Below are 27,987 nucleotides of genomic sequence, written 5' to 3' on the forward strand. Positions count from 1 at the left end.
TTACCAGGATCGAGAAGAGACCAGTCACACCAGCACAAGGCCAATTACAAAGGTACTTTTGACTTCTGCAACATAGACCAGAACTGGGTAAATATCCAAGAACATTCCTTCCACATCCTTCTAGTGGCAGGTTTTAATACCAGAAAATACGAGGCTCGAGTGTGAGACCTCACCTCAAATGGAGGTCTCACTATTGTCATGAATGACATCTGAATATCAAAGTGTTTTATCACATAGAAATGACACACATATACGAGGGTACTGCTAAACAAAGAAAGGCCCTTTTTCAAATTCAGAGGTTGCCCTTTCTGAAATATGGGACTTCCTCAATTATGTTCTTCATGTCATTTGGGCCTTAGACTCATACCTCATAAGCAGGTAGACTGTAAGAATCTTTAGGCCACATAGAAAACAGTATTCTTTTAACTGGAATAAATCTGTCAACAAAAAGGTACAGGCTAGCTGCACTAAATATCCTCTGCAGGTTCTTATTAAAAATATAAATTAAAGTCCAGCATAGTCCCTCTACTCCCTGCATCTGTTTGCTATTCTATCTCCATTATTAATAATGCAATGCAGGGTCTTGATTCACGCAAGATTAATTCCTTGTTCCCAAAGCCTTAGGCTGACATTGCAATGGATATGTTTGGAAGGTTATAAAGGCAGGCCCAGGAATTGCTCCTGACACGTGATCAGTGAGGAGATGGGGCCTGGGCCTCCAAGATTAACAAGAGAAAAGAGGAAGTTGGGTTGGGCCTGTGATCAGAGCTGTGGTATAGCCTAGTGGTTAAGAGCTCAGACTCTGAACAGCTCAATTCAATCCTAGCTCTTTTACAGCCTACAGGCGAGACTTTAGACAATTCATTTAACCCCTCAAGGGACTCAGTTTCCCCACATATAAAACAGAGATAACAAAAGAACCTGATAAGATTGTAAAGCATTTGACAGGATGATGAAAGATAGTAAGAACGAAAACAAAGACAAAAAAAAAAAAAAAAAAAGACTATTATCATCTTCTTCCTCATCATAGCATCATCATCTCCAGAATCAACCTCTTAATGCTGAGGCAAGGTAGGAAGAGCCCTGCTACTCTTTCAATCTACACACGCTAAGCAGCCACCACCAAGATACCAAAAAGATGGTATAAGAGGTAAAAAAAAGATAGTATGCAAAACAAAAAACAGAAAAGGACATAATAGAAAGAGAAATCATGGACTTCCCTGGTGGCGCAGTGGTTAAGAATCCGCCTGCCAATGGAGGGGACATTCCTGGTCCCAGAAGATCCCACATGCCGCGGAGCAACTAAGCCCGTGTGCCACAACTACTGAGCCTGCGCTCTAGAGCCTGCAAGCCACAACTACTGAGCCTGCGTGCCACAACTACTGAAGCCCACGTGCCTAGAGCCCATGCTCCTCAACAAGAGAAGCCATCACAATGAGAAGCCTGCACACCACAACGAAGAGTAGCCCCTGCTCGCCGCAACTAGAGAAAGCCCACGTCCAGCAATGAAAACCCAACACAGCCTTAATTAATTAATTAATTAATTAATTAATTAATTTTAAAAAAAGAGTATGGACTCTGGAGCCAGACTGCCTGTGTTAGAATCCTGGCTCCACCACTTCCAATCTGTGTGACCTTAAGCAAATTATAGAATCTCTTTGCGTCTCACTTTCCTCAACTGTAAAATGGGGCAAATGTTAGTACCTACCAGTATTTTAGGGTTGTGGTGAAAATAAAATTAGTTAATACATATATATATAAAGTGATTAGAAGAGTACCTGTCTCATAACCAATGCTTAACTGTTAGCTTTTATTATTACTGTTGCTATTTTTTCAACTGACAATGTTTAACTTAATATTAGAATGTGTTTAAATTCAGTGATTATAGAGGGAAGTAGGGGAGGCAGGTAGGAATTATAAGTATTACAGGGCAGCAAATGGAAGAAAGACTAGGATAAAAAATGTACTGCAGGGACTTCCCTGGTGGTGCGGTGGTTAAGAATCCACCTACCAACGCAGGGGACACGGGTTCAAGCCCTGGTCCGGGGAGATTCCATATGCAGTGGAGCAACTAAGCCTATGCGCCACAACTACTGAGCCCGTGAGCCACAACTACTGAAGCCCGCGCGCCTAGAGCCCAGGCTCCGCAACAAGAGAAGCCACTGCAATGAGAAGCTCCCGCACCACAACGAAGAGTAGCCCCTGCTTGCTGCAACTAGAGAAAACCCACGCGCAGCAACGAAGACCCAACGCAGCCAGAAATAAATAAATGTACTGCAGCTGATCTGAGCACAGATAACTGCAGGTTAAAAGGAAGTAGGTAAGATCGACAGAGGGATAGAGATGGATACAGTCATGATAAAGCAAGTAGAATAAAATGTTAATGGTAGAATCTAGGTAGTGGTACATGAGTGTTCACTGTAAAATTCTTTCAACGTTGTTTCTTGTTTAAAATTTTTCATAATAAGCTAGAGGGGAAAAAAGGAAGTAGACCTAGAGGAATCAACCCAACATCTGGGTCATAGCTGTGCTGCCTGTCATTTGAGCTCAAACATCAGAAAAAGCTTGGAAAAACCTAATGGTTTTGGAACTCTTGCTCACCAACACTTTCCTGCACCAGATGAGCAGAGCTCAGGTGATGACCTGGACCACCTTGGCACAAGGAGGTACAGGCAGAAGGCAGAAACCCAGATGTTTCATGTGAGAAATGCCAATCTCAAGGGACAATGACATTATCATCCCTGCTCAGGAAAACCTCAGAAATAAGGCTCAAGGCTAAGGAACAGGGAGATGGAAGGGCAAGTGTACACACTCACTCATGGACTCTGTTGTCGCCATAGAGATCACTCAGGCCAAAGCTGATGTAGTGCCAGTGCTCAGGGATGTTGGCCGAAGGGCTCCCCACATTCCTGTACATGCTAACATAGTCCAAGGGGTCTGGGCCACCCAACCTGCAAAAGACAAAACACAGGAGTGTCAGTGTGAGCCTGAAATCAGAGAATGTGAAGTTGAGGGGCTCTACCTTACAAACCTAAAGACCCCATCCTAGAGGAACCTGGGGTAAAAGATAACTAAAGGGAGGCCACACCTCTCCAGGATAAGACCAAAGGATGGGCATCTGGAGGCAGCCCAATTCCATAAGCACAAGAGACTCCCTTCTCCTATCTCCAACAGGTAGAACCTCCTTCAGAAATAAAACAGACTTATTAATATGTATAAAATGGATAACTAATAAGAAGCTGCTGTATAAAAAAGTAAATAAAATAAAATTCAAAAAAAAAAGAAATAAAAAAGACTGATTGGTTGACCCTTTGGCTTCCTCCTGTTTCAAATTACCAACCCCAAGTGGGATTGGCAGGGATTATCTCTCTTCCATGGTGCCTATAAACACGCCAAGCTTCAAGGCAAGAAGCGCATCAGTCAATCAATTGGCCTCTGTTGAAAGACCATCCTGATCATCCCCAATGGGCATTGTTACTGGAAGCAGAGGCTCAGCTCCACTCCTGCCTCTTAGACAGCTAATTCCTGAAAGACTATATTGTGCCCTATGTTAATTACAGTTTGTTCTAAACAGACCCAATGCCTCCAGACCCCAGCCCGCACCCCCCAGACCAAAGCTGGTCTTTTATCATGGAAGTGACAAAGGCCAAACTTAGGCTAGCTCGGCTCTGCAGAGAAATGAAGCAGGAGCCAGGCTGAGAGCCCTATGAGCTCTTGCATCTGGAAGATGATCCCAGGACACAGCTGCCTCTAAGGTAGAGCTGGAACATTAAATGATTTGGGGCCTCTGAGAACCACATTAGACTTCCCCCATAATTCCAACAGAGAGGCAGTTGAGGAAGAGATTCAGCCATTAGCTCACTCTGAGGATTTAATTCAATAAGGGTTCCCTTTAGTAGAGTAATTAGTGTTCTTTTAAAAAAAAAAAACCCTGCTTTTCTTCAGAATGGATAGGGAAACTTGGTAGACTTGAGAAACAAGACTAAATGGAAACCATCAGCAGAAGGAAGTCTGCATTTAGCCCACAAACACTGCACTTGAGCTACCTCGGACATCTGACTGTTCCACAGACTGCAAAAACTTTGCCTGCTCCTGGGACAAGGATGGGGTACACTTTACATTTGGGATCATATGCTGAAGGAATGCCAACAACCAAATAAAAGACATGTTACATGTATGTGATCCCAGCAAGCATGCCAGTACCATGCAATTCAAACACTATTTAAAACCAGTAGGTCTGGTTTCACCCTCTTTTGCCAGGATGTTATTTGCCTTTGTAGAAATCCTTATTCTCTGCTAGGAAATGCTAAGTTATTTATAGGACTTGTAAGAAAGTCGCTACAAATAGCTTAGAATCTCAACTGAGTGGATTAGGAAAAGGGACAAATCTCCATGTCTTTCCTTAACTCTGCTTTCGCCAACTCATCTGACTAATTCCACAACCAGTTAGATTTAGAAAAGTTTGTCGGGGAAAAGAGGAAAGAAAGGGCGGCTACCCCTGCAAGGACCTCATGATAACTGCAGAACCCTGGAACAGGTGGGAATGATTACAGGCTCCATATCTGCCCATCCTTCAGCCTAGGTCCATCCAGCAACAAGTGGCAAAACTGCATCCGCTCTTCCATGCTCCATCTACCACACCCTTGGCAGCCCTCTTTGTGGCCAAGTCTCCCAGAGGGTATTTCATCAAAGAGAGAGGCTTTACCTTAAAACTCCAACTGCAGAGAATGACCAAGAGTCAGACAAAATCAGCCTCATCTCTAAGCACAGAGCGTTCTGTTATACTCACTCAGAGACCTGATGGGAAGCAGATGAGTATGTGGAAAATACATCTTAGAAAAAGATGTTATCCCAGGACCCAGATCATCCCTCAACTTAAGTCCTTGAACACCTGACTTCATTCACTCCACAGGGAGGTTGCCAGAGTGAAGTGGCCCTAGGGCACTGGTTCTACTTCAGCAACCTGATCACTCATGTCTCAGCTTTCAACCAGGATGTCCCGGTTGGCTAGGGACCACTAGTCAAAGAGCCACCCTTCTGTCACAAGAAAAAGAATCCCAAGGTACCCTGGGCCACAGCCAAACTGAGGCAGCCTCAGTCAGCCATCCTGCTATGAAAATTGAAGCGGGACTGTGGGATCCCAATTGTGAGGTTATCAGTAAATTACTTTCAGGATCTTAACTATGCAACCCCCTCCAAATCTTAGAAAGAACCAGTCACTGAGCTGTTCCCTCTCAAAAATTCTGCATCTAGGCAGCATTTCTAGTTCCACAAAGTGCTATGCAATCCTTTTTATTCGTCATTAGATGCTGGCCCATCTTTCAAGATAAGTCCTGGCCTGGTTAAGAAACTTGCAACAAGATGAAAAAAGAAAGGTTCCTGGGGGGATGGGGGGAAAATAAAGGGTTCCCAAACCAGTCTTAGTCCTTTGCACCTGTTCAATACCTTTTACACACAACTCTATCCTTCATGGCCACTTGGGTGACATAATAACTGTTGCCCAAGGCTGCGTAGGGATTTCTCCTTATACTCAAATGAGGCCTGAACAAACAGCACGGCAGTGGCAGGTCCCCTTTTTTTCATGACACATCCCAATAGAGTCCATCACTATACATATTTAAATATAGTGGTACAATATATTTAAATATGGGTGATTAAGTTATCAAGAACTGCTTTGTACTCAGAAGCTCTCTTGAAAAACTCCTCTCAACCAAAGAACAGTGTGCCTGCTGGAGAGAACTGTACCACTGGCCACCCCTCCTCCTGGCTACCAGACAGAGGCAGGCTGCTCCCGTGGCTCTCCCTAAGGAGCAGGTGGCTGCTCCCCAGGCCCTTCACACGGTCAGCCTCTTCACATCCTCCCATAGACACAGGGAGCTGGCCTCAGCCCTACACAGCCTAGCTTCTGCCATCTCCAGAAGAAGAAAGAGGTTGTCACAGAGGAAAAAGACTCACTCTTAAAGGGAAAGGTAACCAGCAAAGACATCCACTCTATTCACTTCCCCCTTTGAGTGTACCTCCCCTTTGGCCACACCCCAAGCAGCTGCCTGAACAGAATTTCAGGAGTCAATGAAGGGGCTCATCTAATACAGCGCCTGCACGAATGTGGTTTTGGACAGATTCAATTAATTCTCAGTCAACTTTTGGTCCAGAAACACCATGAAGAAGAGTCCCTATAACATGTTTTGCCCAGAGGGGGCAGGAAGAGACAAGTTGCAAAAGAAATGGGAAACTAGAAAAGACCATCCCCTCCCCAGGGGCAGCCCATCTGTACACAGGTCTGATCTTAACAGAGCTACTTGAGCATTACCCTCAGCTTCCCTGAGGAACTGCTGCCTAAATCTGGAAGCTCTGGACCACCAAGCTCCTCTTAACATCTCACTGCAGGATCCTCCGTGTCCAAGTCCCAGGTCTTCATCATTTACTGCAGTCTTCTTCAATTCTGAGCCAAACCATGGATCTCCCTGACCCTGTCTGCCTCTGTTCTAGCCGGTGACCTAAAGCAAAGCAGCTGCAGAGCCAGAAGCAGCTCTGCATGGAGAAACAGAACTGTGCAGAGTAAGCAGAAAGTTTATCAGAAAAAATTGCTCCGCCAAACTTCAAACGCAAAAGCACTGCACTGATATCAATGTCTGAGCTCATCGGGAAGGGATCAAAAAGAGGCCTCCTCCTCATCCCTTCACAAGCACAACGCTCACAACTTGCTCCCCTCCTAACCCACAGACCCACACCCGTCACTACCCTGTGCAGTCTCGTGCCCTCTGAGCTCCTCAGCCGCGCGGCTCCAAAGCCTTCTCAGATGCTCCCCAGGCCCCGCCTCGCCTCCCCCATCCCACTTCAGCAGCCGCCCCCCCCCCCCACGGCTTCCCCTCGCCCACTAATGACCCCCTACAGGCGCCCCCTCCTTTCACCACGTTTACAGTTCCTTCTCTCCTATCGTTCCCTCCGCCGCTCCTACTCACACCCCCAATTCACTCTATTCTCCTAATCCCAATTAACCCTTCATTCCCCTCCTCCCTCGCTAACCCTTCGCTACCCACAGGCTTCTTTAACCCCTTTGTCCCCATTCCTAACTTGAGCCTTAACTTCTTCCCTCGCAGCAGAAAGCCCTTCTTCCAAGTGCTTTAACCATTCTCCTTCCCCCTCCTATTCCCGCACAAATGACTTGGCCCCAGCGCTTTAACCCTTCTCAGCCCGCCCCTGTCCGTCTCCCCGCGGCCCAAGGCATACCAGTACTTGACGATAGCGGTAACCTGGAGCGGGTTCGGCTGGTCTGGGTAAAGGCGGCGGCACTCTCCGTAGATGGCGTGCAGTCCCGGGGGGAAGAGCGAGGCGAAGGCCGGAGGGGCTGTAGGGCCAGGGGCCGGGGGCGCGGTGGGAGCGGGGGCGCCGCTAGGCCGCAACTCCGCCATCGGGGCGCGTAGGGTGCTGGGGGGACCGGGGAGGGCAGACGAGGGGGAGAGCACTGACGCGCCAGCAGGCGACCTCCCTGGGTGCGACTCCCGGAGGCGATGGGGGGGCTGCAGCGAGGTCTAGGCTTCGCGCCTGCGCAAGGCGCACCGTCCGCCCAGGCCGTAGCCGCGGCAGAGACGGCCAGAGGGTGCCTCGGGGGCCGCGGGGCGCTCAGGGGGCGGGGCGCCGGCCTGCCCTATTCCGGCACCCATTGGCTAGTGTCTGTGCCAGTCACAGGTGGGTAAGGCATGAGTTGACAATAGGTCCCGCCTCCCTCTCCCAGGGTTGCGGGGGTGTCCCAAGGCTCTTGGCCTCCCCCTAGTGTTAGGAGGAACCCAGGTTTAAATAGAGATATAGGGGCATCGTTCTGAAGTGCTAGGGTCCCATGAAAGCACTGGGAAGTGCGCAAAGGGCTTGTCACTGTTATGGTGACACGCTGCTCAGAAGGATTTAAACATATACTTGCCGGGGACTTCCCAGGTGGCGCAGTGGTTAAGAATCCGCATATTAATGCAGCGGGCACAGGTTCGAGCCCTGGACCGAGAAAATCTCACATGCTGTGGAGCAGTTAAGCCCGTGCGTCACAACTACTGAAGCCTGTTCGCCTAGAACCCCAGCTACGCAAGGGAAGCCTCCATTCGCCGCAAGCGCAATGAAGACCCAACACAGCCTAAAATAAATATTGTTTAAAAACCTTAAAAAAATGTCTTACAATGGATTGATTCATTCGGCCATGTAGCGTTAGTTTTAATAGATTATAAATGTAAATGTTTCCTACCGTCTTTGAATATCCATTGACCGTATTGACTGACACTAACACCGCCAAATTCGGGGGTCATATGTTGAAATACCTATTTTGGAGTTCTGTTAGAAAGTAGCAAGACTTAAACTAGGATCAGTTAAATAGACATGGTGATTATTTATTTTTATTGGAGTATAATTGCTTTTCAATGTTGTGTTCGTTTCTGCTGTACAGCAAAGTGAATCAGTTATAAGTATACGTATATCCACTCTTTTTTAGATTTCCTTCCCGTTTAGGTCACCACAGATCATTGAGCAGGGTTCCCTGTGCTAAACAATTGTTTCTCATTAGTTATCTATTTTATACATAGTAGTGTATATATGTTGATCCCAATCTCCCAATTCATCCCACCCTCCTCTTCCCCCCTTGGTAACCATAAGTTTGTTCTCTACATCTGTGACTCTATTTCTGCTTTGCCTATAAGTTCATCTGTACCATTTTTCTAGATTCCACATATAAGCGATATTATATGATATTTGTTTTTCTCTTTCTGACTTCACTCTGTATGGACTTGGTGATTATTTAATACATGGTTAAAATGACATGGTTAAGATGACAATCTCTTTTTTGTTCTGTTTTAAGCAGAGGTATGCAGGTTGCCTTGAGGAACACCAATATTCATTATCTACTGTGAAGCTGCCCCTCTCCATTACCTTTGACTCTCTGTAACTGGGACATGTTTTAATTCCTAAGACACCAGGTTGGGAATTATTTTCCTGCCTACAATAACTTTTCATACAGTAGTGTCTTCCACTCAGTGATCTTGAAGAAATTCCAAGAGAAAGGGATAGAAGAGAGTCCTGACTACTGCTGCTATTAACTAAAGGTTCCCTGCAACTTGAAGGGATGGAGGAAATAATTTAGAGAAAAATGCACTGGGCTCATTAGAAAACAGTGACACATAATCTCTCTTCACTTCCATTTTCTCATCCATCAATGTCAATTCTAAATCCCCATGAAAATTAAAGATATACTGTTACTGAAGCTATTAGATGAACGATGTTTTAATGACCAAAAGATCATCTATACCAGTAGTTCCAAATGCCAGTCTTCAGACCAATGTTAGCATGTTGCCAAGTTTACACCTATCCAGGAAAAAACGAGAAAATCAACCAAAATGTACTTTTTTTTCAAAAAAAGCAAATTTTATGCAATGTAAATTATTTTCCTTTGTTCTGGGAATAGGTTCCTCCCCATGTGTATTAAAATTTCCTTTTATTAGAGTGTGATGGTAATAGATGTTTAGAAACTGTTTATTTTGTAATAGATGTTTATTAATGTCTTATAGACCCATATGAGAACATGGCAACCTCAAACTGTCCAGGGTAGGGAGTGGAAGGACTCATCTGTAAAATCCAAACATCCATGAGTTACTCATCAATCCAAACCGAACTACAGACAAGTACTCAGGACTACATATTTCAGCATGCACTGCGAATCGCTTCAAAGGGACTACATATCCGGGCATGCAATGCAACCATCAATCGGCGTCCCCTTCTACTTATCTACGGAGACTACAAAGCCCAGGGTACTGTGCGTCGGAAACGCGACGCCCCGTCCCTTAAACTAGGCGGGCCTCCGAAGCCGCCTGGATGGCTTACTCAGGTGCAAGGCATGCTGGGTGTTGTAGTTCTTCGGAAGCGAGGTCGGGCCGCTCCCTGGCCGCCCTGTACCGGCGGCTAGACTGCGCATGTGTGTCAGTGGCCTTAGCGGCGGACCAGGCTGGCAGTTCCTTCCTCAGAAGGAGAGATTCCTCTGCCATGGAGTCCTACGATGTGATCGCCAACCAGCCTGTCGTGATCGACAACGTGAGTTGCATCCCCCTAGCGGGGCTTATGCTCTCCTCCCCGAAGGGATCGCTTCCCGTGTTTCAGTCTGGGCCGCCGGCTCTTTGTCACTGGCCCGGCCTGTCAGGCGGGTTCAGCCGCCGCCGCCTCCGTCCTCCCCCGACCCGTAGTCCGCAGACAGGGCGGCCAGCCGGCCAGCAACCATAGGATGGAGAACCTTGGGATGGATAAAGGGAAGGGTTATAGTCCAGGCAGGGTCCTTGGGCCCTTGGCTCGAGGGGCCTTAACCGCTCTGTGAGCGCCCGGCGCCCGCCCCTCCCCAGTTTCCGATAACTCTATTGGCTCCTCTGGCTCTCCATCTTGACCGATGACCCCGCCTCTGGGCCTTGCAGGATGAGGGCAGCCCTCTGCAGTGATTGGCTCGCGCCCCTGTCGTTCTTCCGGGCCGCCATAGTGTTTCGCCTCTCTAAGGGGCGGGGCGGTGCACGAGGGCTGTTGGGATTGGTTTCTGGGACTCCCAGTGGTGCGGCCTGACTGGCTAGGGCCCGCCTGCTGGTGGAGAAGGGCTAAGTTCCCTTAGATCCCGAGCCGGCCGGGAGGCTTGGCGGTGTACCTGGGTGGGGCCCGACAGTCAGGTGCCAGAAATGGGCTTAGGATTTCAGTTTTTTCTGTGATTATAAATTACAGAGTTAATAAAAGTCGAGAAGAAAGGAGAGTGACAAAGCAAGCAGGGAGGTACCTTCCTCTTCGGAACGCCTAGTTTCTGGGGGAAAAAATTACTAAACATAATATTTGCCAGGCGCTCTAGCGCTTACATGGGGGTTTCACATACATTCGAACTGGATCCTCACAAAAACCGGGTGAACAGTTGAGGCAGGAATTTTGGTCCTCGTTTTACAAGTGTGAAAACTGAAGCGCGAAGAGGTAAAAGTGAGCCCAAGGTCGCACAGTGTAGGTGCCCTAAATCCGGTGCTTTATCCATTATTCCTCTTGATAGTACCCCACGCAAATGCATCAGTAGTGACAAATGGAAAGCTCTTATTTTTGGCGGAAGGAGGCAGTTGTTAAAAAAAAAAAAAATGGATTTCTGTCTTCCACTCAAAGGTTTGGTCTCACGGAGATTGGTTGCTACCTTTCTAATCCCCTTCTAAGTCTCTAAATCCCTCCATTGAGGAAAAACTGACAATTCTGTCTTAAAGTGACTGTCAGATTCGCTCCGTTGATTCGGCCCTTTGGACCTTGCGCACTTGCAAGGTCCTTTCATTTGCATCATCTCATTTAAGCTTCAACACTGATATGTAGATAGAACTTGAAATATGCAGAAAAGTGAGGCTTGGAGAGGTTAACTAACAGTATTCAAACCACCTGGTTTATGAATTAAGGATCCAAGACTCAGATTGAGATTGGGTTCCAAATTCCTCACTTTTTCCAAGGAAAGGTGCTTCTTTGGTTAGTTTTCCTTCTCTCCAGGAAGGAGGTTGAGCTCAGTGAGACATCTCATGTTGGGGAGCAATTTTTTTTTTTGTCTGCTTCATTAGACTGTTAAACCCTGGTGGGAAAAAAAATGGTATTCCTTCGTTTTTCATTACTCTCTCTTTCCCCACCTCCCTCCCACATACAGTATCTAGGGCCTGACACCACTATGTGCACATTGGATTTTTGATTTTACTGATGGGTGGGGGGATAAATGACTGAATATCTCTATCACGGTAATAAAAATGTCCCTAAATAAAGAAAGGATTGTGGGGGATGGGGGGAGCCTAGTTAGTTTCTGTACAGGGTTGAGTAGGACTCCTTGTTCTTGATGTTGATTTTCAGAGAACACTATTTCTGTCTTCAGCCAGTTTGTGTGTGCTTCATCTGCCTTTTTCTTAAGTTTTAAAAAGAAAAAAAAAAATTAGCAATCTCCTGTTTTCATCAGCAGTGCAGAAGGAGTAGTCTGTCCATCCCACCAGATCCTTTGCTTCTGGATTTGTCGGGCAGCAGTTCTATCTCCATCCGCTTTCTTTAATGTCACTTAAGCGAAGCCTCTTAGTTCCTTCTTTCTCTTTCTTGGTAGTGTATTTGAAATGCATCAAAACAGCGGTGCATTTTCAGTTTTAAGTCTTAAGGAATAGACTTGCTTTTTTCTGGGAAAACATTTCCTTTATTATGCCAGCAATCCCACCAAAAGGTAAAATAGGAGAAACTTAAGTAATTTTCCCACTAGGATTTACTGAGCATCTGCCACAGTTTTAGATATGGGGCCTCACGTAGTTCTTGCTGTTTGATATTTAGAGAGTTTTGTTTTGTTTGTTTCAAAGTGAAAGATGGATAGGAAAAATCATTTGAAATATTTGAGCCAACTTTATATTTTGAGAATGTGTCTCTAGCAGATTCAACAGCTCCATAGCTTACCATGCTGCCACAATTTTATTTCTGGGCTAAAGAGAGTGTAATTAGGGCTTCCCTGGTGGTGCAGTGGTTAAGAATCCGCCTGCCAACGCAGGAGACACGGGTTCGAGCCATGGTCTGTGAAGATCCCACGCCCGTGTGCCACAACTACTCAGCCTGTGCTCTAGAGCCCACGAGCCACAGCTACTGAGCCTGCACGCCACAACTACTGAAACCCGGGCACCTAGAGCCCATGCTCCACAGCAAGAGAAGCCACCACAATGAGAAGCCCATGCACTGTGACGAAAAGTAGCCCCCACTCGCCGCAACTAGAGAAAGTCTGCGTGCAGCAACACTCAATGCAGCCATAAATAAATAAATAAACAAACAAACAAGCATAAGTCATTCTTCCCAAAGGCATATCATAGATAGTAATACAAGAAAGAGGAGGACAGCTCCCAGGCCACATTCTGAGGTCCACAACACTTTGATTAGAATACTATGTTTATTCTGAAGCTCAAATCTTTGTGAAGATCTCGAAGGTTAAGTTCTTTCCTAAAATGGATCAACATTCTGGTCAATTTTAAGATTGTCTTCGTGACCATACTGTGTGGGCCTAAAGGCAGGAACAATACCAGATCTTTACAGGTTTTTCAAGCTAAGAATTTAACTGTTTGGGGGGAACGTTATGTTGCTTCAGCCCCCTTTTTGAAAAGTGGGATACTTTAAACACACAGAAAAGTTCAGAGAAGTATATAACAAGCACCCATGTAGCATGTCTTCCACCCAGATTTAATAAATGTCATTTGCCATATTTGCTTCATATATTTTTAGGAAATAAAACGTTACAGATATAATTGAAGCCTCTTTGTACCCATCTACAATCCCATCCTTTCTTTCTGGTCCAGACATAACCCCAGAAGCAAACCATCATCATAAAATTGATGTGCTCCTTTCCATCCATGATTTTATGGACACATGTATTTTATAATGTATGTGTGTACAGTATTTATGTTTTGAATTTTTACTTAAGTGTTATCATCTTATTTGCCAGCTCTCCTTATTATAGAAAATTTCAAATATAAACAAAAGGAGGAGGACTAGTATCACAAACATCCACATATCCATCACCTAGCTGAAATGGTTATCAACTCTCCGTCAATCTACATTCCCACCCACTTCCCTCTTCCACACTCTTTTATTTTATTATTTATTTATTTATTTTTGTTGCACCAGTTCTTAGTTGTGGCAGGCAGGTTCCTTAGTTGTGGCATGCATTGGGGATCTAGTTCCCTGACAAGGGATCGAACCCTGGCCCCCTGCATTGGGAGTGCGGAGTCTTATCCACTGCGCCACCAGGGAAGTCCCCACACCCTTAAAAACATAACCAAGGGCTTCCCTGGTGGCGCAGTGGTTGAGCGTCCGCCTGCCGATGCAGGGGACACAGGTTTGTGCCCCGGTCCGGGAAGATCCCACATGCCGCAGAGCAGCTAGGCCTGTGAGCCATGGCCGCTGAGCCTGCGCGTCCGGAGCCTGTGCTCCGCAACGGGAGAGGCCACAACAGTGAGAGGCCGCGTACCGCAAAAAAAAAAAACAAAAAACATAACCAATATACTATTATCAAACCTAATAAAATTAATAATAATTCCTTAATATCATCAAATATCTAGTCAATGTTCAAATTTCACTAATTGTCTCATTTTTTTAAACAATTTGTCATCAGCTCTTTTTTTTTTTAACATCTTTATCGGAGTATAATTGCTTTACAATGGTGTGTTACTTTCTGCTTTATAACAAAGTGAGTTAGCTATACATATACATATATTCCCATATCTCCTCCCGCTTACATCTCGCCTCCCAACCTCCCTATCCCACCCCTCTAGGTGGTCACACAGCACTGAGCTGATCTCCCTGTGCTATGCGACTGCTTCCCACTAGCTATCTATTTCACATTTGGTAGTATATATAAGTCCATGCCACTCTCTCACTTTGTCCCAGCTTACCCTTATCCCTCCACGTGTCCTCAAGTCCATTCTCTACATCTGCGTCTTTATTCCTGTCCTGCCCCTAGGTTCTTCGGAACCATTTTTTTTTAGATTCCATATATATGTGTTAGCATACAGTATTTGTTTTCCTCTTTCTGACTTACTTCACTCCGTATGACAGACTCTAGGTCCATCCACCTCACTACAAATAACTCAATTTCGTTTCTTTTTATGGCTGAGTAATATTCCATTGTATATATGTGCCACATCTTCTTTATCCATTCATCTGTTGATTGTCATCAGCTCTTAAGATCTGCTGATTCACTTAAGTTTAAGGGACACTAGAATTAGCTGAGGAAATGGAAGTCAATATATTTATGTAACACCGTCACTTGTGGTGTGACTTTCAGGCTGTTGGTTATACAACTGCAGCAAGAATCCATCCGTAGTTTGACGGAGAGAGTGAAGAGGAGGTGGCTTGCAGAGATAATCTCACTATTCAATTATGTATATTTTGAGAACCACGGATGTGCTTCACATCAAGCTAGAAAGCATGTCTAGAACAGGGGTCTCGAACTCAATGCCTGCGGAGGCCAAGCAGATACATTAAAAAAGTCGTGGGGGCCAGGGGGAGAAGGTAGCCTTAACAACAGTGCGAGGAATATGAAAGGTGCGTTGGGCACACCTGACCAAAGGGCCAGCTGCTTCTCATTTCCAGCCAGTTGTCCCCATGTAGGAATGCAGACCCAGTGTTGCCATATCTTCTGATTTTTCAAGAGAAATCAGAAGTATTAAATTTCATGTGCAATCTCTAATTTTTTAACTGTTAGAAGTTAATGTAAAAGTAGTTTGTGGTCTATGGAGACAGAAAGTAGATTAGTAGTTGCCTAGGGCTGGGGGTTGGTGGTGGTAAGGATGGAGAGTGGCTGCTAATGGATATAGCGTTTCTTTGGGGGATGATGACAAAGTTTTAAAATTAGATTGTGGTGAATGATTGTACACTCTGTGAATATACTAAGAACCATTGAATTACACACCTTAAATGGGTAGATTGTATGGCATGTGAATTTTATCTCAATAAAGTTGTTTTTAAAAAACTACCTTGTGGGGGACTTCCCTGGTGGCTCAGTGGTTAAGAATCCGCCTGCCAATGCAGGGGACACAGGTTCGAGCCCTGGTCCGGGAAGATCCCACATGCCACGGAGCAACTAAGCCTGTGTGCCACAACTACTGAGCCTGCGCTGTAGAGCCCAAGAGCCACAACTACTGCAGCCCGCGCGCCTAGAGCCCGTGCTCCACAACAAGAGAAGTCACCTCAATGAGAAGCCCGCGCACCACAACAAAGAACAGCCGCAAATAGAGAAAACCCATGTGCACCAACAAAGACCCAACACAGCCAAAAATAAATTAATTAATTAATTTTAAAAAAAACTACTTTGTGGGCCAAACAAAATATGTCTTTGGGCCAAAATGGGCCACCAATATCCTAGAATCTGAGGCTCCACCTCTCAGCGTCCTCTTCCCACTGGTAAAATGTCAGACAGCTAGCCTCCTTCCCAGCACGTCAAGAATAATCAGTGCTTAGGATAAGGTTGCCCAAGCCACAAGGCCTATAGCCAGCAGGTACTGGGAGAGCCTTGCTGAAGGATTTGCTATTTGTTTGCCTGCATCAGAAGGAGAATTGTCAGTGGTGGCTGGCAGCAGACTCGAGTCCCCAAAATCAAATGTTTAATGAGACTACTTTTTCAAGTAGCTTCTAAAAGGCATTTGTTTACTTGGCTTTGCCAGAGTGAATAACAAAGAGAGTGGCAGCTCATTTGCCAGGTATACAGTTCCTAGTTACAAATACTGTTAAAGAAATTGACATGACCCTGAAGAAATTGACATGCCCCTTTTATATGCTCTTATGGTATGGCTTGCGCAGAATAGAGGCAACTCAGCCGGCTCCCCCATCCCCACACATTCTTAACCCATTCTTCAGCTGGCCTGCCAGCAGCTCGTGGAGCTGCAGGGACAAGCTGGGTCTGGTTCCACCCTGTGCATCATTCCCAACCCTGCCTTTGCCTTCCCTGTACCACCTCTGCCTGGGGCTTCTGGCATTCCAGCTGCTCATTAAGGTTCCATACTTTAGGCTTCATCAGCTCAATCATTTGAGCTTGGTTTTCATTTTAGTCAACCAGCATCTATTCACGTACCTTGCACATGTGAGATACTGCTGATATACAGAGTCTCTGACTTCAAGGAATTTGCGCTGAAAAGAAACAAAAGTGGAAACCATAAATTCGAATAGAAGGCAGAATGAGGGAACTTCCCTGGCGGCCCAGTGGTTAAAACTTCGCCTTCCAATGCAGGGAGTGCGGGTTCGATCCCTGGTTGGGGAGCTAAGAGCCCACATGCCTCATGGCCAAAAAAAAAAAAAACAAAACAGAAGCAATATTGTAACAAATTCAATAAAGACTTAAAAAAATGGTCCACATCAAAAGTATATATATATATGTTTTTTTAAAGAAAAGCAGAATGAAATTTATGCTACCTAGTAAAACAGGTAATGGTGATTTGGGGAGATAATAGGAAGAGGATAATTAATTCCAACTGGGGATTATTCTTCAGGAGCAAGGCGGTGGTATTTGAACTGGGCATTTTATTCTCTTGCCGGGAAGGATGGAGAGAAAGAAAAGAACCTAACATCTTAATCTGCTTTGTCACTCAGCCTCCAGTCCTTTTGCTAGTAAACTCAAAATCAAATATCCAGGAAAATCATCTCTTAAAAATATCTAGGAACTTTCCTGGCGATCCAGTTGTTAACACTCTGCGCTTCTACTGTGGGAGGCACAGGATCAATCCCTGGTCAGGGAACTAAGATCCTGTATGCCACGTGGTATGGCCAAAAAAAAAAATCTGGAGTCTGAAGCACAGACTCTAGATTACTTTTCTTGTTTTCAACCTCTACCAGGAGATCCAGTTAGTCTGCTGGCATCACCACACCCAGATGAAGGCAGTGGGCAATTATTGGAAGCTTGAGCTCACAAGTTCCCAGAGTTCTCTTGTACAGTGTTCTTTTCACTAGCTGTGCTGCTGTCCCAGGGCCCTTGGGTTTGCAGTAAGATAGTCTTTTCCTCCTTCCCGGTCTTGGAGCTCAGTTTACAGCTGCACCTTTTCCAGGCTCCTTGCTGTTCTGCCTAGGCCAATGGGTTTGCACATTGTCTCCTGTTTTTTCTGTTGGCAGAGGCTCCTGCTGTCTTAGAGAACTGGCTTGCCCTGCTCTCCTCCCATACTGCTTTCCCTGTCCTTCAACCACTTCTTACCTCCTCCCTCTGTCTTGCTACAATCAGGTACCAGGATGACCCATCTCACCCCACCCCAGCCCCTGCCCTTCTCCTATAGAAGAGCAGAAATAAGAGACAGAGAGGGATCCAGGGCTGTTGCCAGGAAGCCTTTGGTACCAAGGTAACCTTGGCTAGTTAGCTCTCCTGATGTGTTTACTGCTTGCTGTGTAGGTCCTGGAAATATCAATATTACACTCGCCCCAGGAGAAGTGGTCACCATGCAGCAGGAAAAGGCTTGCCCTGATTACACGTGCAGCTACAAAGTGTGTTGGGGGGTGGAAGGACGAGGGTATCAGGTGTGGTGGCAGAAGAATTAAGAAGGAAGAAAACAGGGTGAATCTCAAGCAGTATCAGGCCTCGACATCTGTCCTGCGTGGAGTTGATGTCCAGAGTCAATGTTTACTTTGGCTGGGCCCGGGTGGTACCAGAGGTGATGGTGGGAGACATCAGATTCTTCTCAGACAGAGCTTTAGGGCTTTCCTGCTGTTTACCTCAAGAGACTAACAAGTAAAGCAAAGCATAGTGAAAAAACAAAACAACAACCACAAACCCCCCACAAAGCATAGTGGTCTGCCGCTGTAGTCAGAACCAGACGACGTGTGTCATATTGGAGTTAACTTCAAGTATGGCAGCGCTCGTGGTGGTGTCTGTCATAGAGGCCTTGGAGGGCAGGGATAGTCTGGGTCTGAGCTGGGAAAGTAGGTTAGAAGCGTTCCACGATGGTGTAACAGAATCATGCGCTCTTCCCTCCTTGGTTATATTCCTAAACTTGGCTGCTTTGGTGCTTCTAGTCACTTTCCTCTTCTCTCCTCAAGAGTTCTTTTTTTTTCCCTTTATTAATATTAATTTCCCTTTTTAATTCCAAAAGTAAAACATGTTCAATGTAGAAAAGTCAAAGAATACATAAAAATCAAATAATATTCAGAGTATGCAGTAGAAATGCCCCTCACCACCCCCAGCCCCACTGCCCTCCCTTTGGTGTGTGTTCACTGTTCAGATTCTCATACCAGTGGATATAGTATACATAAGTATAAGGTCTCTCTCTTTAAAGTAAAGGTGGAACCATATTATACCTACTGTATGATATATATCTCCTCTTGTTTTTGTGATGTTGTGACTTCTCTTTCTCTCTCTCCTCAGGGATCCGGTGTGATTAAAGCTGGTTTTGCTGGTGATCAGATCCCCAAATACTGCTTTCCAAACTAGTAAGTCATTCTGTAGCTTAGTCAGGAGCTCGGGAGGCTTGTCAGCTTCATTATGGTGTCAGCCCTCCATCTGTTAGGGAGAAAGGATCTCTCATTTGGGTCAGTCTTGGTACTCAAAACAACAAGCGAGGGACAGGAGCTGGCTTTTGGAGTAAGCAGACAGTTGCCTGCAGGGTACAATCCGAGAGGTGAATTTTTTTAAATTTGATTTTATCTGATGCCAAAAATGTTATCATTGGTGACTCATTGCTTTGGATGACAGTCTCTTCATGGAACCCTCTTCTTAAAATTCTCCTATCACCCAGGATGGGGTTAACATTAAACCATACCTACCATCCTAGTGAGAATGAGTTTTTGGTTTTTTTTATATAAGTTTATTTATTTTTATTTTTGGCTGCATTGGGTCTTCGTTGCTGCGCGCGGGCTTTCTCTAGTTGCGGCACGAGGGCTTCTCATTGCAGTGGCTTCTCTTGTTGTGGAGCATGGGCTCTAAGCGCGCGGGCTTCAGTCGTTGTGGCACGTGGGCTCTAGAGCGCAGGCTCAGTAGTTGTGGTACACGGGCATAGTTGCTCCGCGGCATGTGGGATCTTCCTGGACCAGGGCTTGAACCCGTGTCCCCTGCGTTGGCAGGCAGGTTCTTAACCACTGTGCCACTGGGGAAGCCCAAGGATGAGTTTTTTTCTCAGCACTTTCTTCCTAAGGCAGAGAGATTGCAGGCAGGAAAAGGGCACGGGTGCCTGGGAAAGGGGCTCAAAGCAGTAGAAAAAGGAAGAAAGACCATCTGTCAGTTACAACATCACAGTTTTCCTTAAGAGGAGGCCTGGGCAGGAGGCTAAGGAGACAAAAACTTTTTGAGCTAATCGATCTAAATGAATTCTTGTTTCCCTGTCTCTCTTGATCTGCATATATAGTGTGGAAAAAGAAGAACTAGAGGTATTAAATCCTCCAGAATTTGTTTTAATAACTTATAAAATAATATAAATATAATAAATATATGAAATACAAATGACTTAAAATAATAAGTACAAAAAAATAAAATAATACATGTTTATTATAGAAATTGTGGGAAGTGCAGAAAAGTAGAAAGAGGAGAATCAAAATCAACTATAATCTCATTCGTCAACAATAATCACAGTAGAATTGAGTATATTTCTTCCCATCCAAGTACGTGCATCAGTACATCCTTCCCGTGTCCCGTCATGTGTTGTGTCATGAAATGAAAAGTAATGGTCCTCCCTGCTCTCTTTTGTAGTGTGGGCAGACCCAAACACGTTCGTGTCATGGCAGGTGCCCTCGAAGGCGACATCTTCATTGGCCCCAAAGCGGAGGTAATCCCCAGTCCTACTGAAGAAGCCTCAAGCCAGCAGGGCACCTTCATTGTTCCCCACTCGGGCAGTGTCCCACAGTGGGACATGGCCTCGAGTAAAAGGAGCAATTTCCTCTTGAACTCTCCCCTTTCACTCTCTCATTCTAGAGAGAGTAAACCTAGTTGGTTTCTTTCTCCCAGGAACAACCTCTGGTTTTGGAGAAAAAATATCTGGAACCCCACTTTGGGAAATAGAGACCAGTCTAGAAAAGAGGGCTTTCGCCTTCCTTCTGTACTCTGTCACTACATTGCCAATGATTAAGTTGACTGGCTTCGTTATTTTTTTGGCAGAAGTGATTGGGGGGAGATTCTAGCTGGGATACCCTGGGGATAAGTTAATTAGCACAGTTTGGCAGTTAATTAGCACAGTTTTCCTCAGGCAGCTTCTAGAAGCAGAACAACAGAATCATTGTTGCCAACCTTGGTTGCAAACGCCAGGAGATTGTGTCCTGAAACCAGGCAATGAGGAGGGTGCCACCCAGCGGCCCAGGGAAATGCAGAAGCCCTCTGCTTTGCCAGCTGGTTGGGCACTGAGTACAGTTCGCAGCATACAGCTTAGAGACTTGGAGGCTGGGTGGCCCGCCCTTAGCTGTGGTTGAGGACTGCAGGCCCTGGAAGAGCAGGGCCCACCTGGCAGCCCTGCTGAGAGGCTGGCTGTTGCTGTAAGTGCTGCTCTCTGCCCCCAGGAGCACCGAGGACTGCTCTCCATCCGCTACCCCATGGAGCACGGCATCGTCAAGGACTGGAACGACATGGAGCGCATCTGGCAATACGTCTATTCTAAGGACCAGCTGCAGACTTTCTCAGAGGAGGTGAGGGTCCTATGTTCAGGGTGCCCCTGCAGGGTTTGCAGAGCAGGCAGAGCCCCTACCCCAGAGATGAGGCGGATGACGATGATAACTGCCACGAGCGTTTGAGTCTTATGTTCTAGGCACCAGGCCATGTGCTTTCCAGACATGTTTGCATTTAATCTTCACAGCATTCCTATGAGATACAGGTAGTATTATCTCCATTTTATAAACAAGGGAACAGAAGGTCAGAGAAGCCAGGAGGTGTTTTTAAGATCACCCAGTGAATAGAGTAGTAGAGCTGGGATTCAAACCCACGTCTTTCAGACTTCAGAGCCTATACTCTTTACCTTCTAAGAAAGGAAGTCTCAACTCAGAAACAGAAAAGGAAGGTGCATACTAGGCTTATCAGAATTTCCAGGGGAGGGATATGTTCCATTTTTTAAAAGTACAGTCAATATTGAAATTTAATTTTCTATTTTGAAAAAAAAATTTTAACTATTATTTTTATCTTAATAATTCCAAATTTAGAGTTTAGCAAAATCTTGACAACTGGAGCTATACAGTAGGTACAAGGACCTATATAAGAATCTTGGAAGACAAGGAGGGGAGTAAGGGATGAGGACAGAATGAGACTTTAAAGGGGGTGTGAATTTAGAAAGTTGAGAAGCTGACTTGGGTGGGGATAGGTGACAAGCCCAGTTTGTCCTTTTTTGGAGAGAGGCTGACAAAGGTCGCCTGAGCTCTCCAGCCAGCCACACAGTACTAACGAGGGGTGGGAATCTGGCCTCGCCCTGATTGCCGTCTGGGCATCTTTCACCAGCATCCTGTGCTCCTGACGGAGGCGCCTTTAAACCCACGGAAAAACCGGGAACGAGCTGCTGAAGTTTTCTTCGAGACCTTCAATGTGCCAGCCCTCTTCATCTCCATGCAAGCTGTGCTCAGCCTGTGAGTAGCAGCTGGCTGGCTAGCCTGGCCCCTTGTGGAGAAAGCAGTCCTTTGGCAGAGTCGAGGCTGCCTCTCCTTTGGGTTGGTTCAGAGTCACCTGAGCATCTCTGTCAGGGAAGGTTGGATGGTGGGAAAGACAGCATTGAGGCTGTTTCCCAGTCTCGTAACTCCCTGCTGGTTTGGTGCCAGAGGCTCTCCACTCAGCCTGCTGGGAAGGCCATGTGCTGCAACAGCTCTCCCTGCAGGCCCCTGTGATGACTTCGGGTATTATTTCAGGGCCTACTTGTGCCGGGTGCTATGCAAGCCTGGTGATAGGGTCGTGATGAAAACACCTCTCTGTTCCCTGTTCTCACACCCCCGTCGTTCTGTCATGCTCCCAACCTGCCTCACACCAGGGTTAGGTATATTGGCGAGATCGTACACTGGTGACCTACAGATGGCATGTGTTTGGCCCCATTAAAAAATTGTGAGCCAGCATTTAAAAATTAGGACATTTCCTATCAAAATCCAAATTTCCAGCTTCTCTGAAAAATGGGAAGATCTGGTCATTGCTGGGCTTGCACTCCTCTAGAACAAAAATCAGCTGGAGCTGAAATAAAGTAGCAGCTGCACTTTAGATAGGGTTTGCAAACTTGACTTCACCACAGTCTCTCCATTGCCTGTTGTCCTCCCAACACGAAGGCCAGTTGCTATTTATGAAACATTGTGGGGTTTTCCCCTCATATCACAGAAATATATGTCTGTACCCTTGTCCTTACCAAAAGAGAAAATACTAAGGACAGACCTAGAGGGCCATGTGGGAAGAAGCTAGTTTTTTATGAAAGTGAAGATATTATTTTCTTTTACTCATTCACTTTTCCTGCCTGACCCTTGTAGGCATTTGAGTTTTGTCCTCTTGTCTAGAGAGTAAAAACTGTCCCTCAGGCTGGGTCCCTGAAGCAGTTGAAGGCCAGGCCATCTCCTGCGGTTAGAGGGCCTGCTCTTCTGGGGGTTGGGGAAGCAGCTTGGAGAGACTCAGCCCCTTTTCTTCAGACACTACAGGCTTGCTTGCTTCAGTACTCAGGCTGCCTTCATACTTAGTCCAGTCGAAGGCTTCTGGAGAAGGCAGGCCCCAGCTTTAGTTTAGCTGACGCTGAACTCTAGCAAGAAGTGAGTTTCTTCCCCGAGTGAGGAGGCAGGGGTTGGTGATGGTTTGCCCCCTTTGCTTCAGTTACGCCACCGGCAGGACCACGGGTGTGGTGCTGGATTCTGGGGATGGTGTCACCCACGCCGTGCCCATTTATGAGGGCTTTGCCATGCCCCACTCAATCATGCGCATCGACATCGCTGGCCGGGACGTCTCTCGCTTCCTTCGCCTCTACCTGCGCAAGGAAGGCTATGATTTCCACTCATCCTCTGAGTTTGAGATTGTCAAGGCCATAAAAGAAGTAAGTGTTGCCCCCGTGGGCCCAGGGCTGGGAGAGGGAATGGGATCAGCAGCCAGGACCTCCGTGACCTGAAGTGAAGAGCGGCGAAGCTCCTGTCCTGGGGATCAGGCTCTGCCCTCCCCAGCCAGGCCTCCTGGCAGCTGTGTGGTCTCCAGCTGGGTCCCCTGACCCTGACGGATTCACCTTCCAAAGTGCTGCCGTCTTGTGGTAGAAAGGGAGCTGCCTCTATTTCCTAAGCTGGGTGATGAGCACACCCATGCTCGTTTACTTAATGCTTTTTATACATTACGCTCAAATTACATACGTTCTTTTACATCCTTGAAGAAGTCAGAATACTTTTTTCTTTTTTGGTAAAATGAACCCTCCTGCCACCTATAGCTCTAGGAGACCTCGGAGCTGGGTAGGCGGTACCCAGAACCGTATGAGTAGTAGGAGAAAAACACCCGAGTCTGCACTAAAATTAGGGTGTGGTCTCAGACCCAAAGCCAAAAAGCTGAGTTGCCACGCTTGCGCAGCAGGAAGGTGGAGCAGGTGAAAACGATATCCTAAGAAAGGGCAGGGAGATTTCGGTCAGCCCTCACTGGGTGGCACTTAGCATATGCAGCTCTAACGACCTTTAGGGCAGTCACTGCAATGGGCAGATTTCTGCAGCAGCACATCACTCCTGGGGACTTTGACTGGGTAGGCGCCAGGTTTCCTGCCTGCCTGACTTGTGCTTGGTTCTGCAGAGAGCCTGCTACCTATCCATAAACCCCCAGAAGGATGAGACGCTAGAGACGGAGAAGGCACAGTACTACCTGCCCGACGGCAGCACCATTGAGGTAGGTGTCCGGACCTCTCCCCTCAGGCCCCCCAGGCCCCAAAAGCTCTGGGCCCAAACCAGACTTCCCACGGGCAGGCTGGAGTCAGGTCCTTCACACCATCTGCCTGGAGCAGCATAGCTCTTGAGCCGCAGCATCTTCTGCAGAGCGAGGTGCCAGGGACTTTGCTTGTCCTGTGTGGAGGGGAGGAGGCACCAGAGGCATCTTCCTAGGTCGGAATGGGACTAGGAAGGGTGAGGTAGAGTGCTGTCCTTAACCACTTAGGCACAGTGTAGGGTGAGTTCCATCTCCCTGGACCTCCATTGATAGGAAGAAATTTCGACAAATGAATGAATCCATCTATTAAGTCTCTGGCCGGCAAGTGCCAGAGCTAGGATTACACACAGGAGCTTCCTCTCTGTAGTTTCCCAGGAGTCCTGTTTGTTCCTTTTTGTTCCCAGGAGCCCTCTCTTTGTTCTTCTTTGTGCCCTTGACGTACAAGGTCTTGCCTGAGCGTGGCCTTCCTAGCCACCTGGTTACTAAGCCATGGGCAGAGGGCCCTCTTCCATTCCCACTCCCAGAGGGACCTCAGCCCCCACCCCAGCCTAAGAAGCTTGCGGCCCCTCCGCAGATTGGTCCTTCCCGATTCCGGGCACCTGAGCTGCTGTTCAGGCCGGACCTGATCGGTGAGGAGAGCGAGGGCATCCATGAGGTGCTGGTGTTCGCCATCCAGAAGTCTGACATGGACCTGCGGCGCACACTTTTCTCTAACATCGTCCTTTCGGGAGGCTCCACCCTGTTCAAAGGTTGGTCTTTGCTCTCAGCACCCTTCCCCAGGAAGCTTCCACATACTGCTGGGCCCAGACGCCCAGAGAATTGACATGAGATTCTCCTTTCCTGCCCATTCAGGTTTTGGTGACAGGCTATTGAGTGAAGTGAAGAAATTGGCTCCGAAAGATGTGAAGATCAGGGTAGGAGCATGCTGGGGGCGGGGCCAGGGGCTGGGTGGAACTGAGCCTCCCAGGATCTGGAGGGCCATGTGGCGTGGCCTCCCCTCCTCTCTGCCCAAGTTTTTCGGGCACCGCCAGATGGCTCCCAGCTTCTACTCTGCCCCTGAAGCCCACCAGAGGGGAGGACCCCTCTTCACTCTCCGTCTTCACAAAAGGGGGCAGTTCTGATACCCAGATGTGGCAGGGTGCTTAGGCTGAGGGCCCCACACGTGGTCTTTCAGGGAAACGGTAACACTGACAGGAGACTGACTTTGACTGCTCCCCTGTGACACAGTCTAACGTCTCAGTGACTGCGGAGGAGAGCTGGCCTGCCTAAGGGGGGATCCTGAATGGAGGAGTGTGGTTCTTGCCATACAATCTGCTTCCCACCAGCCCCCGACGGAGCCAAATCTTGCCCCCAGATAGCCCCAGCTTCCCTGGGAGCCATAGATACTTAGAGATGCCAGGAACCTGTTTCTTCAGATGAGCAGGCTGGCCACAGTACCCCCCAGAGAGGCCACAGGGTCCAGCAGGGACATAACTTAAAGCCTGTTTTATGAAATATATCCACTGAAATGTATCCACGTATCCATCGGCTCTCACTGGCGGTGAGAATTGGCCACAAAGGTGAGTAGTGGCAGGGAAAGGGAGAGGGGAGGATGGACGTCTCAGATTCCTCTTTCCACCCACCCCTGCAGATATCTGCACCGCAAGAGAGACTGTATTCCACATGGATTGGGTGAGTAGTTCTTCTGGGCATAAGAGCGGAACAGGAAGCAAAGGCATTGATTACCCCTCACCACCCCATCCCTTTAAAGAAAAGCTTGGTCTGGTTTGGCCCCAGGGGGACTGGCTGGCTCCATGAGTACCCACTCCCTTTCTCTAACATTGTTCCTTTGGATTCCCTCCACTCCAGGGGCTCCATCCTCGCCTCCCTGGACACCTTTAAAAAGATGTGGGTCTCTAAGAAGGAATACGAGGAAGACGGTGCCCGATCCATCCACAGGAAAACCTTCTAATATTGGGACATCATCTTCACCTCTCTCTGAAGTTAACTCCACTTTAAAACTCGCTTTCTTGAGTCGGAGTGTTTGCGAGGAATTGCCTGTGTGTATGAGTGTGTGTGTGGGTGTGTGGGTATGAGTGTGTGCGCATATGCGAGTGCCGTGTGGCCTGGGGATCCCAGGGATCCCGGGGCCCAGAAAGGACGATGAACTACCCACGATGGTGACGGCCTGAGACCTGGGGTTGACCACTAACTGGCCCCTGACAGGGAAGAGTGCTGGCAGAGGGCCCTGCTCCGTCAGCGGGGTCTTTGGCTGGCTGTGTGGGACTATGTTTACTACCATAGGGAGACAGAGAGGGAGGTAAACCCAAGCCCCAGGAGACCTTGCTGCTGCCCATCCTAGGCTGGGCCAGCCCCACCCCTACCCCACCCAGGGTGCCCTGCGGCCCAAGGCAGCTGCTGCCTCCCCTTGCTCATCATTCTGCTCTCAATGCCTCTTGATCACAGACTGAGGGCCAGGGTTGAGTTCTGTCTGGTTTTGTTGCAGTTTGGGTTTAGAAAGCTGGAAAAGCACTCCAGGAGCGGTTACTGAGACTTCGGTATCAGGAGGGGGCAGGATGCCCTCATCTTCACCTGGAGACCAGGACCACACTGGGCATTTGAGGAGGGCAGGAGTAGTGCTACTTCTGATGGGTGGCAGAGTTAACGCTCTAACCCCCAACCCCCATCCGGGGATCTCGGGAGAGTTTCAGGAGCCTGTTGGCCCCAGGCCCTTGCTTTCCATCCATCCATGGGCAAAGCCATCTTCAGTTTTATTTATTGAAGTGTTTGTTCAGTACAGGGACTGGAGCGAGGGAGCTCACTGCCTCCTGCCCGCCAGTCACCCTGTTCACACTAACGTTTACAGCACCTAAGCTTCTTAGCATAGCATCCAGGGCCCCGCCACTCCCTGCTAACGGTGAACTGACAGTATCCGTAGGCCTCAGGACCATTTGGGATCAGAGGCTACACTCAGAGTCACTCCAGCCTCTTTCTTTCTCCCTCTTCCACTTGCTCACCACCCTGGAATCAACAGGCTGGTTGCTGGTTGGATTTTCTGAAACAGGAGGTAGAATCACCCTTTGGCAGAGGCTGCTAGCAAAGGAGGGGTGCTGGGGATCCAGCCTCCTTAGGACTGGAGAAAGAGCTGCGATTAAGTTGCCTTTTCCCACGCTAGCTGACCCAGGGGGGACTAGGCTGTAGAGGCGAGACAGCCCCCTCTGGGCTGATTTGTGCCATTCTTGTCTTTGCACTTGTTTGGTTAGGGAGGGGCCAGACCAGAGTGCCAGGAGCTGATGGGCTCAGGCTCACCTCCTCTGGTCCAGTGGGGCCAGGTGCCTACCCTGGACTGGGCTGGCCTGGCAGTGGTCCCAAGGCTCTTCAGGCCAGATGGTGCAAAGCTGGGGCTAGCAGATATTCACCGGCACCCTCACCTGTGACACCAAGACCTGCCCTGATCCCAGATTCCAGGCAGTATTCTCCCCCATGCCGTCCAACGACCAAAGGCCCTGCCAGGTGTGGGCCACAGCAGCAGGTGTGTGTGAAAGCGATGTGGCGACCCACAGACTGCAGTGTGCTTAACCAGCTCACCTCCCCCGCCCTTAGCCCAAGCCTGTCCCTCGCACAGCCTCGCACAAACCACGTTGCCTGGTGGGGCCCAGTGTACTTAAATAAACTCGTTCCAATAGACACAT

The 27,987-nt window shown here is 47.6% G+C and overlaps 2 protein-coding genes and 1 long non-coding RNA gene across 7 annotated transcripts in view; 1 reads left to right on the forward strand and 2 right to left on the reverse strand.

Moving 5' to 3' along the window:
- The window catches only part of SUFU (SUFU negative regulator of hedgehog signaling), a 110,566-nt gene extending 102,970 nt beyond the window's left edge, over positions 1–7,596 (reverse strand). For 2 of the 3 annotated variants that reach the window (XM_019939902.3, XM_019939901.3), the window contains exons 1-2: positions 7,231–7,596; positions 2,817–2,951 (exon numbers count right to left, since the gene is read on the reverse strand). In XM_019939902.3, the coding sequence (XP_019795461.1) occupies positions 2,817–2,951; positions 7,231–7,412 (317 nt within the window). In that variant the 5' untranslated portion in view covers positions 7,413–7,596. Of the gene's footprint in view, positions 1–2,816; positions 2,952–6,310; positions 6,610–7,230 lie in introns of those variants that run through there. The other variant, XM_019939903.3, reaches the window with a different exon arrangement.
- A 2,308-nt stretch (positions 7,597–9,904) lies between these two features.
- On the forward strand, positions 9,905–27,984 carry ACTR1A (actin related protein 1A). 3 transcript variants are annotated; one of them, XM_019939899.3, is made up of 12 exons: positions 9,905–10,062; positions 18,866–18,930; positions 19,988–20,094; positions 20,183–20,258; positions 20,983–21,108; positions 21,908–22,032; positions 23,243–23,459; positions 24,188–24,280; positions 24,891–25,065; positions 25,169–25,230; positions 25,947–25,987; positions 26,165–27,984. In XM_019939899.3, the coding sequence occupies exons 4-12, from the start codon at positions 20,211–20,213 to the stop codon at positions 26,265–26,267; spliced, it is 990 nt and encodes a 329-aa protein (XP_019795458.1). In that variant the 5' UTR covers positions 9,905–10,062; positions 18,866–18,930; positions 19,988–20,094; positions 20,183–20,210; the 3' UTR covers positions 26,268–27,984. The 3 variants fall into 3 exon arrangements, with proteins under 3 accessions (XP_019795458.1, XP_019795456.1, XP_019795457.1); XM_019939897.2 differs by lacking the exon at positions 19,988–20,094; XM_019939898.3 differs by lacking the exons at positions 19,988–20,094; positions 25,169–25,230.
- LOC141276802 (uncharacterized) lies at positions 10,072–19,269 on the reverse strand. Its single transcript, XR_012326924.1, has 3 exons — positions 18,803–19,269; positions 16,595–16,650; positions 10,072–10,258 (listed from the first exon to the last, which is right to left on the reverse strand). It is a non-coding gene; the product is annotated as an uncharacterized lncRNA (long non-coding RNA).
- Positions 27,985–27,987: the final 3 nt, after the last annotated feature.

The sequence above is a fragment of the Tursiops truncatus genome, chromosome 16 (genome assembly GCF_011762595.2).
Source record: "Tursiops truncatus isolate mTurTru1 chromosome 16, mTurTru1.mat.Y, whole genome shotgun sequence".
Taxonomy (NCBI): domain Eukaryota; kingdom Metazoa; phylum Chordata; class Mammalia; order Artiodactyla; family Delphinidae; genus Tursiops; species Tursiops truncatus.